General features: G+C 48.4%; 1 protein-coding gene across 1 annotated transcript; it reads right to left on the reverse strand.

Annotated features, from left to right (window-relative positions):
* Nucleotides 1–259: 259 nt before the first annotated feature.
* Nucleotides 260–8,335, reverse strand: FGF16 (fibroblast growth factor 16). The gene is made up of 3 exons (XM_061137235.1): nt 8,062–8,335; nt 2,001–2,104; nt 260–646 (listed from the first exon to the last, which is right to left on the reverse strand). The coding sequence occupies exons 1-3, from the start codon at nt 8,333–8,335 to the stop codon at nt 401–403; spliced, it is 624 nt and encodes a 207-aa protein (XP_060993218.1). The 3' UTR covers nt 260–400.
* Between the last annotated feature and the right edge of the window lie 2,711 nt (nt 8,336–11,046).

The following is an 11,046-nucleotide window of genomic DNA, read 5'->3' on the forward strand; positions in this document are numbered from 1 at the left end:
TCTCCAGAGCTCTGTAGGTAGCATCTATGGCAGATTCCTTGGTTTTTCATTTACCCACTTTAAGGTATTTGGGTAGATTGTGGGGCAAGACACCTCTGGCCCTTGGTAGGGGGCCCCATTCTTTCTTGTGCCACCTCAGGGGAAAGAACATGAGTAAAGAAAAAAGTATATACAAGATTCCCTCTAGACCTCCCCATCCCCCCACACCCCTCCCCAAAATAACCCAACCTTGATATATACTTTTGAACAATGAGGGAACAGCTGGGTCGAGTTGAACAGTAAGTGCTTCTTTGTTATCTAAATTGATAGGAAAGAGGATTGAAAAGCTATGAGTATAGTGCTTCCAGGGACAACTGCGGCCGCAGAGTACATGGGTCACAGAGGTCACACTAGGGGTCCGTTACCTATAGCGGAAGAGGTCTCTGGACATGGTGGGCAACTTAGAAGGATCTACTGGCCTGGGTAAAAAGTGGGTGAATTTCTGGTGTCGTTTAGTCCTGTATCCCTCCCGGGGTGAGCCGTCTTTATTCAGGGCCACATAATACTGTCTCTCCGAGTCCGAGTGTTTGTACAAGGTGGAGGCATAGGTGTTGTACCAGTTTTCTTCAAACTGTTCCCGGAAAACACATTCACGTGTGAGTTTCTTCTGTGAGGGTGAGAAAATAAAGCAGAGCCCATTATATGACTATTTCTCCCATCCCAGCTTGCTGGTGGAGAAACTAAAATAATAAATAGCACATTTATATTAGAAAATTTCAGGCCTATCTCCCGGTATTACTGAGACATCTTCTTTCCAAATACTATGAAACAGTCTTGTTTGTATTGCTTTCACCCTCTTTCATGAGCCACGCAAAAATTTTTCAGGTGAGATTCTGAAAGCAAGAGACTGGAAGAGATGGGCTCACCTGGCACTCTGAGCCTGAGAATTTCTGCCTCCCAATGCCAACTGACACCTCTGAGCTTTCTCCCTATTTAGGGCTAAAGATGTTCAAATCCATTGAGATTGCCGTCAACCACATCAACTGACAGGCAAAGGCCTCAGATCTATATAAAGCTCCATGGGAGGCGAGCTGTGATCTCTCCTAATGAAGGGTCTCAGGGCCTGTCAGTTGGAAAGCTCAGGAAAAAAATCTCCTTGAGAAGTTCCTCCAATCTGGCTACTTCAAGCTGGCAGCTTCTGGGTCTCTTGCCTCTATCCCTTCTCACACTTGATTCAGCCACAATACTACTTGCTGGGGTTGCCGATACTGAGTGCTGGGGACAGGCCTATCTCTTAGGTGTCAGAGAAGAATGTGCTCTGATTTCATGGGATGCAGGCAGCCAAAAAGTATGCTCTGTGACTCAAAAGCCAAAGCCAGGAGTTGGGATCCCCCAGAAGGGTTAAGATCAGCAAAGTCACTCACCATTCCCCATCTCTGGGCTGGCTTCCAGAATAGAGAACATGTGCTGCAGCCAATCCAGTCCTAGCTGGGGACTTAGGGCTGTCACCAGACCCTGGAATCCTCACTCTTCATTTGTTTGTTTGCTTCGTTTGGCCTTTGGGATTCAGCTGAAGCAATTTGGACATCAAAGACTTTGTTCTTTATTTCAGAATCCTCAATCTCAAGGCCAGCTCTCACTGCCTATTTTTGTGCCAGTTAGTTGGCTACTCCTCTGGGTACCCATCACAAATCAGATATACTCCTTGGGAGGGTTAATGCCTCAAACCCTTACCATCTACTGACAAACCAGTACAGCTTCCTATTATTATCAGATGAGCTGACACTCTAATGGAGAAGGCAGAAGCAAATATACCACAGAAAAGCTTCTGTTTTCATGGGGACTGAATGAGTGAGAGTGTTATGTAGCAAGTTTCTGGGCAGTCAAGAATTGACTAGAAGACACTAATCCTTTAAAGTTGACAAAAGTGCTTTCAAGTGCTAGATAAATGTTTTGCCTTACATTATCCAAACACTGGTGGTAATAGCTTCTGAGAGAAAACAAACAAACAAACAACTTACCGACCCATAGAGTTCTCCTCGCTCGTTCATTCCTAAATACAGGCCAGAGTCCACTCCCCGGATGCTGATCAGCCCTACAGCCAGGCTGATAAACTCCAGAATTCCTAGAGCAAAACAGTGAATGCCATTTCCATCACTGATATTAAGCTAACAGAAAGCTGTCCGGGTGACATGAGCTGGTCCTTTATCCCCAACTGAAGGCCAGCACCATGTGCCTTTGGTGAATTACCTGATGAAACCATCTTTTGCAGCAAGGACGGAACCTCAGAGAAGAAACTGAGTCTCTCTGGGCCTCAGTCAGTCCATATGTAAAATGGGGGACAATCTCTGCCTCTACTCAACACTCTTAGGCATATAATAAGGAAGAGACTGTGAGAAGACTTTGGCTACAAAAGCTTCATAATTTCAAGGTACTGTTAAACGCCACCATTTCAAGAAATAGGAGGGCAGCTTTTGAAATGAAACAATGTGGCCAACTTTCTGTATCTTCCCAAAGTCACTTTCTGATTCCCCAGAGCTCACAGCATTACCTTGCTGTCCTCTAGGCTGAACTTGTTTTGTACCCTCTTAGCTCCCATGTCCCTAAAGCCACATGAGGCTGTCAACTGCCTGTAGCTGACTCTAACAAAGGCCACACAGGCCACTCACTAAGTTTGTTCCTCTGTCCTATGGCAGGAAGCAAAACTTGGCCTGGTGAGAGCTTTCTCCTCAAAAGTACTTTTGGCCAGTGCAGCTGCAGGCCGACAAGCCTGTCATTTTCCCCTTCTCTCTTGTGGATTTTAAATCTATCTATGGCAAAGAGTTGGCAGGTAGTATTAGACTTGATACTGATTTGAGATGTTGCAACTTTAAGGGGAAGAGGAAGATATTTAGAAATGTTCCTCTAGTTGACAAAGTTAGAGGTGAGGATTTGAAAACGTTTTCATTTACCCAGCAGTAGCAGGGGGGAAAAAAGACATTGAGTACTAAGAGGGAAAAAGGAACCAGAACTGAAATCCTGGGGGTACTGACGACTTCACAATTTTGTTCTAACATAACCCATCTATTATATGGATACAGATGCAATGGTCAACTAGATTTCTTTTTTATATTCTCTAATTAATCATGTTTTTCAACATATAGATTAAAACTTGATACAACTGACTCCAGAGGCATCCAAAGGTATGAAATGAGCTCATATCTGGCTGTCTTTCTTATCCAAAAATGTAATTCTTAAGGGTAGTAATATTCTATGAAATCTACACAGGGAGTAGGACTGATTCCTTAAAGATCTCTTTAAAAAAAATTAAGTGGTCAATTTTGAAATCAGGTTCAAGAGTCCAGTGGGAAGTCTTCTGAAAAGCCCCAGTGATTCGGGCCAGTGGGTGGGTATTCAGGTATGGAAGCTTTTAGGGCACACACAGACCTTTTCAAAGAATGTAACTCTCTTCTGCTCCCACTGTACAGAACACTCAAAGCATAGCCTCTGGCCTCTAGCATTGACATCCTCCAAGTTTTATTCTCAGTCTGGTGGTTACTAACTCTCATAGCACATACACACAAAAGAGTTTTGGAAAAGGAGATTGACACAAGATGGTAGGAGGGGAGGGGAAAATTACCTGGTGCCAAGTAGGGGTTAAGCAGATACTGATTTAGTGGGCCAAGACTTTTAGTTACACTGAACAGGGTTCTGATTTTGGTTCTGCCCTGTTTAACATTTTAATAAATGACTTATAAGAGGACATGGGGACTGTTTACCCTAGTTCCAGAAGACATACAGCTGAGAGGGTAACAATAAAAATCCAGAGATTTTAAGAGAATGGAAAAATGGGCTGACTCCAACAAAATAAGCTTTGATTAGAATAAATGTAAAGTCCTGCACTTTGGTCCAGAAACCAGTTAACCAAGATGTTTTGTGTTTGGAGTTGTGTTGAGGGAGGGTGAGCCTCAAGTATTAATCATGAATTTATCTATTTCTTTCTTTTTATTTCCATACTCCTCCCCACTCCAGGAAGCTATGTATATTTTCTTGAAAACATTGGACTGTTGGACTACTCTTGTGTTCCTGTGCATTTTTATTAAATATATCTTGGGATGGGGAGATGTGGCTTAGCAAAACATACACAACAACAGCTTATGGAATCTGATTGAACAAGGTAAGCTCAGTATGGCTGAGTCATGAGATTTTAAAAAGCTAATGTGAAGTTAGTAATGTAAAAATTAAAAATTACTAAAAAGCCAATAAACAAATAGAAAAAAGGAAATAAAAATTAATATGATTTAAGACTGTATTGATTGAGATCTAGTAACTGGCATAAGGGCAGGGGTTGCCCCATTCTACTCTGCCTCAGATCACAGTAAGAATGCAGTTTTGAATTCTACTGTGTTTAAAGAGGGCCACAGAAAACCAGAAGGGTGTTCAAAGGAGAGTGGCCAGTATGGCCAGGAAATAAGAAGTCAGGTCATGATTCAGTTCTGGGTGATAAACATTGAGGGATACCAACCTGCTGGAGCCTTCAGTTCTTTGCTTTGCTTAGGCAGTTTACTTCTGAGCTTTGAGTCTTGGTTCCCTCATTCTCTAAGTATCTCATGTCTCTGACCACCCTGAGCTCATTAAGTAGCAGAGGGCAGCTTGTGATCTCACCATCCAAGACCTGGTGTGAGAACAAATCATGAAACCCAAGAGGTGTGGCCTTTGAGTCACCACGGTTTTTCTCCAACTCTGTTAACCCTGGTGCCAAAGGACAGATCATACAGGAAGTCACTTGGGTTGTGTCCAGTAACCAGGGGTCTCTAACAGTTGGAATCATCCCTGCCCAGCTGTCTTTGGGCATCATTTCCCTTTGCCAACTTTCCTATTAGCTGGATTCAAACTGTGGGAACCCAGTGGCACATGATGATGGAACAGATATTCCTAAACCTTCTCTTGAATTCCAGCCAGCATGAAGGGAGAGAGAAAATAAGCCAGTTTCACATTTTCCCAACTACAGCTGGAGAGGGGTGTTAACAGCAAAATGTTGAAGCAAAGTATTAAGTAGACAAAGTTTGTCTTCAGTGCTTTCACCCCCTTCAAAGCCCAGGACCTCCCTCTACTCTGCTTCATCTTGACCTGCCCACCTCAGGCTCTGGCCTGTGTTTGATAATTTCCAGACTCTTCTTATACCTTCTCTCTCATGGCTTCATTCAAAATGAATCTGTTCTGGGTCCCACTGCTTTAGAACTCAGCTAGATGACTGGCTAATATGTCATTTAATCTAGTTCCATAACTCGCCTGAATGCCCTCAGCCATCCTTTCAGCCCTTCAGGGCCAAGGCAGTGCTGTTCTGGTACCTGGCCAAATAAGAACCAGATAGCTCAAAAACCAAAGCAGCTGCATGAGCCTGTTCCATCCCACCTGGCAAGAGGCCTCTCCTCCAATCTGGCTCCCAAGTTCTATTCTGCCAGCCCACAGGTGCCCCTCAGGAATGTCAGTATCCTTGTGAACCTCATGTAAACGCCACCAGCCAGGCAGAGATTGAAATACTCCTGGCTACTGATTGCAGAATGGGGGATGGGTGGAGAGGGGGAGCATAGGCTGTGCCAACAGGTTATTATTTGGAGTCGAGGCTGCTCTTGGGCTCAGCCTGACTCTTTCTGAATGCATGGATTCCAGGGTAATCCTTGGGGGCCCTGCTCTCCAATTACAACAAATAGCTATTTACTTTACATGGCCTTTGGAGACTACCTCTTCCCCCCAAGCAGAAATCTATAATATTTTATATCTTAAGTCTGGCCTATTTTACCCTGCTGGAATGTTGACTGCTAAAGCACTTATGGAATGTTAAAGTTTCGATTTATTGAATACCCTGGCTGATTAACTCAAATGTGGAGGGAGGAAAGAGTCAGCAAACTCAAACACCACCTCTTTCTTTGCCAAAAACTAAACTGAAGAAGAGTAAATGTGTGCTTGAAAGTTGGTAAGGGATGTTACAAAGAGACAGCTTTGACCACTTATCATTTCCTTTACAGGAAATACACGGATCTGCCAGGAAGCCAGGGAAGGAGGGAAGGGAAAAGGTGATGCAGAGGTGGTCTCTGTGAGTAAGTGAGTGAGTGAGTGTGTTTTAGGCAAAATCCAAAAATGAAGCAGTCAGTTAAACAGCAGTGAAAACACCCCTTCCTCCTGCCAGTTTTATTTCCTTTGGTTTCTCCTTAAACTTAACACCCTTAGCAATTTGAGAGAGAAAAGAAATCAAGATGTGTCCTTAGGGAGGTAATTAAAGACCACTTATCCCAAGAGCCTATTACTGATTTACGTTGACCTTGTAGGTTATTGGGCTCAGCTTAGGCACAGAGTCAGACAAACACTTGTAGCTGCTGGGAGTCAAAGTCATAGTTTCTCCACCTCTGTGCTCCCCCCCCCTCACATTTCTCCATCATTTCAGGATTTTTCTTCTATAGCTCAGGAATGAGCTACCCCAATATCTTTAGGCCATTTCTGGGAGATTTGGGGGGCTCTGAGGCCAGGGTGGGAGTCCCATTCCTTCTGAAGAGGAACAAAATGGGACTACAAAGTCACTGGCAATGGAAGGGAAAGAAGCCAAGTTAACCCTCCCTCTCCCCTCACCCCACCCCACCTTATCACCCTTTTGAGGACCTGCTGCAAGTTTATACAGACACCTGCACCCCTCCATTACTCCCACCCCACACACAACCTACTGTACTCCAGCTCTCCAAGTACATTTTTCTAAGATGACATAGACCTCATAAGGGTTTCTGCTTGCTCCGCAAGGAAGACCAGCCCTGGCCCAAGTTGTCTGCTAGACTTAGCCTTGCCCAGCTACAGGCCTCTGTCCCCCCACCCCCGCATCCACCCCCGACTTCTTACCGTGGTGCTCTTGGAGGCAGCTCTAGCAAGACATGGGGAATAGGAAGATGAGGCGGTTTGGGGGGAGTGGAGGAGGATTGGGGAGGGGGGGAGGGAAGGGTGTCAGACCTGCCAGTAGGCAAAACTTCTCACTGGCTTAAGAACAGAAGGTATCTTTGGCCTATAGGGTCCTTGGGGAGGAAATAAGGACATTGGGGGATAATGGGACCCAAGGAAGGGTAGCTGTCACAGCACCTGAATAGTTTAGTAGAGGACAGGAAATTAAAAATAAAAACGGCCAAATTATTGAGGAGTGAACACATTTGCTTGGTAACACAATGATCTCTGTCCCAGATCAAGGTTTATATTAATTGTGTTCTGCATGTGAGACAGGCAGCTGTGCCCTTTGAACAGGCAGAGAAAATCCTTGATAGAGGTGGGGTATTTTCTGCCCTGGGCCCAGGAGACACCTGTTTGGGGGGCTGGGAGTGGGCCCAGGATGGTTTCCTCACTGAGGCAAGGAGTCCAGAGGTAGCTCCCAGGCAAAATGTACCCCAGGGCTTGTGCCCTTACACAGTGGCCACTGGGAGGCTTTCCTAATTTCTCTAATACCCAGCTCCCGCCGTGCTGTCTGGGTTGGCCCCTAACCCAGGCAGAGCAACACAGAGGCAGGCAGGTGCCAAGGCTGTCGCGTCCCCATAGGCCAAAAGCCACTTGGGCGCGGGCTGTCCGCACACAGGGTCCAACGGCCGACGAAGGCTCCTGCTACAGGTAATCTGCCGCGACAACCTTGCTGCCGTCGAGGCTCAGCCTCTCGCTGTAGCCACGTTCCCCGATCTCCTCGGTGGATGCTCCTACCCGCCCCCCACCCGGCCACCCAGCTCCACCTGCTTTCCTTGAAAGGGGAAGCGCAGCGTCCAGGTCCTAGAACAATCCCTCTAGCTCCCGGAGGAGGTAGGGTGGGGTGGAGAAAGGAGAGGCCGCATCTCAAGGTGCCCCCGCCTCCTCCCGAGAGCATCCGAGGGTGCCAGGCGCCCCGACGCCACAGCCCGGCTCAAGTCCGCACCCTCACTTCCCGCCTGCCCGCGTCTTCAGCGGCCTCCCGCCTCGACGAGCCCAGACAGCGCCGGGCGGGGCGGAAACGGCTGGTCCGCCGGCCCCAAGCCGCAGCCTCGAGCCGTCGGCTCCCCAGCGCGCCGTCCGCTCGCCTCCTGTCCCTCCCCCCCGCGTCCTCACCGAAGCGGCTGTGGTCGTGGCGGGTGCCATGCACCGTGCCGTTGGGGAAGATCTCCAAGTGGAAGCCAGTGCGGCAGTACAGCTGGCGGCGTCGCAGGATCCCCTTCAGGTGGGCGAAGTCGGTGGGCGAGCCGCGCTGCAGTTTCCCCTCAATCTGGCCCAGACGCTCGTTCAGGAAACCCGGGGAATCAGCTAGAGGCACGTTCCCCAGAGACGAGGAGAAGCCGTGCAGATCCCAGTCCAAGGAGGCGAAGACCCCCCCCACCTCCGCCATGGCGGGGCGCGCGGGGCCGAGCCTGACCGCGGGGCGCGAACTGCCTCTCCCCGCCGCGGGCGCGGGCGACTCGGCGGCGCTCGCTCGCTCGCTCGCTCCGAACTCTGCGGAGCTGCAGTCGACGTCTGTTCGCGTCCAAGGAACTTCTCAGCGGCGGGGAGCGTGGGGCAGCGCGCTCCTGACCTTGCGCTCAGTCAAAGTGCCGCTTCCCCTCCACATCCATCTCCCCAGGCCTCTCATAGCTGGCTTCGTCGAGCTATCAGATGCAAACGGCACTTTATATACATACCCACTCCCCTTACATTGACATATTGGATATTTAAATACAAGCCACACCTCAATGGCATCCCCTCGGAGATTGGTGTGTGTGTGTGTGTGTGTGTTTTCCCCTCCTCGTATCCTTTTGGCTCTTTTTGGGAGAGGGGGGTGGAGGGGGAGAGAGCGAGCGAGCTTCACTCCCTCTTTTATTATGAAAAAATGGCAGGAAAAAGCTACACATTGCAGTGAGGCATAACTGCTTTTGGCAGGTTTTTCTGAAACTGCTGATGAAATAACTGGAGCCCAGTGCGTGGAGGCTGTTGGCGTCCACTGCCACTCGGGCCTGTTGCGTGGAAGTCTGTCTGTTGCGCGGGGGCAGCACCCACCTCCCGCGCGGCCTCCGGCTGCTTGCCTTTCGAAAGTGGTGTGAGACCTGGCGGGGGGGATGGTTCACTCGTTCGTGAGTCCCCTCTTGTTCCCCGACTGGTCGGAGGCTGCAGAGGGGCACCTGGCCTGGGTCCCTGGTTTCTTTGTTCTGTTGACCCCCAGGCCCACTCCCCACCTGTATGTCGGCAGGGGGCTGAGGAAGTGAAGAATCTGGAAACTCATGCAGCTGCAAAACGTGAGATCTGGGGGGGTGTTCGCGGTTCCTGCAGCCACCCAGGCGGGGGGCCTTAAGGGGTCTGGGAGGAGCGGGAAGCCCCACAGAGGAAAGAAGGCATTTTTTAAAAAGGGACGTTACAGCTTAGGAAAAGGAGGGGGGGCAGTAAGAAATAGAAAGAGATCTTTTTGAAAAATGATCTCCTCTGGCTTTCTGGGCGCGCTTTTACAAGGCTCTCGAGAACAAGCTTGATGAGAGGCCACTGGAAGTCTGGTGGGGGTTTCCCTCCACCTCTTTTCTTGTTGGAAACAGGTGTTTCCTCGCTCTGTCCTGTGCCCTCCTTAGATTCTATCAGGAAGAGCGGTAGTTGGGGCGGGGACTGGAGGCACCCAGGGCAACAGGCAGCACTGAGAAGGCTTGGGGGTCTGGTGCCCGGCCTGCCCTATGCACCACGCTCCTGCCTGGCACCTCTCTCAGGGCCTGGCGCTCAGCGTCCTGCTCGCCAACTGCGTTGTCTACAGTTCGCACCCGCGTGTGTGCTCTGTCTTCTCCGGCTCTGCAGCAGGAGAAAACTGAGAGAGCACCCCATCCCCGCCACTACTTTGCAGCGCCTCCTGCTGGAGAATCTGTGTCTCAGGGCGAGTTGGAATTTAGTTTCTGGAAGGGAAAACCCTTTCAGTTTAATTGTATGTGTGTTAGTCACTCAGTCGTGTCCGACTCTTTACGACCCCACGAACCCACTCCAAGTATTCTTGCCTCAGGAATTCCATGGACAGAGGATCCCGCCAGAATACTGGAGTGGGTTGCCATTCCCTTCGCCAGAGGATCTTCCTGACCCAGGGATTGAACCCTGGTCTCCTGCATCACAGGCAGAATCTTTACCACTTAAGCTACAGGGAAGTTCTGCAGTTTAATTGCGTTAGTGCAATTAGAGGTCCTGCTCCTGGGCTCCCAGTGTTCACTGTCAAGAACGGCAGCAATTCTTGGTTTGGGACATTGAGGCTTGATCGTGGTGTGCCTCCCTAGCTCAGACAGAACCTCCACAGAGGAGCGCAAGGTCTGGCACATGGTATGTGCTCAGAAATCACCTTCTGATGTGCACCGAGTAGTGGGGAACACAGATACAAATAATCTTCCGACTGTACAGGACACAGAAATGCAAAAGACAGCGGCTGTATTGGAGTACATACGGGTGAAATGACAAGCTATCTGTGATTTGTTTTAAAGTAATCTAGAGTGAGAAGGTAGAGGGAATGGAAGTTTAGATGAGATAATAATATTGTTCATGTTACTAATTATTGAAGCTGGGTGATGAGTACATGTGTGCTCATTATATATTTCCTCTCTTCTCTCAGTAAACACACAAACGTGAAATTTCCATAATAAAAGCTTTAAAAAATGGGACTGCTATAAAACAACAAAGAAATCCGTCTTTCCTTCTTCATTCTTCCCTTCAAAGAGTTTGTGGATTTAGTGAGAAGGTGGGGGAGGTGGGGCAGAGGTTAAGACAAGAATACAAATGGCTAGAATACAAGGCAGTTTAAGGTGTACAGTGCTGTGTGGATTCAGAAGGCAGAGAGACTATTGTTCTGGGGGTTTAGAGGGGGTTCTGGACCAAAGAGGTCTTTGTGATGGATGGGCCTTGAAGGGAAGATGGGGAAGATTTTGCAAATTCAGATGGGCCACTTCTAGAAAGAGTAAAATAGTGATAAAGCAAGTGGAACAATTTTGGTTGGTACACACTAATTCTTGGGGGTTTTGGTGAATGTCATATGAAATAGTGTTGATAAAATGGCTTTGAGAAGTATGTGATGTGAAGGAGTTAGATGTCTCTATGATTATATAAATCACA

The sequence above is a fragment of the Dama dama genome, chromosome X, assembly GCF_033118175.1.
Source record: "Dama dama isolate Ldn47 chromosome X, ASM3311817v1, whole genome shotgun sequence".
NCBI lineage: Eukaryota > Metazoa > Chordata > Mammalia > Artiodactyla > Cervidae > Dama > Dama dama.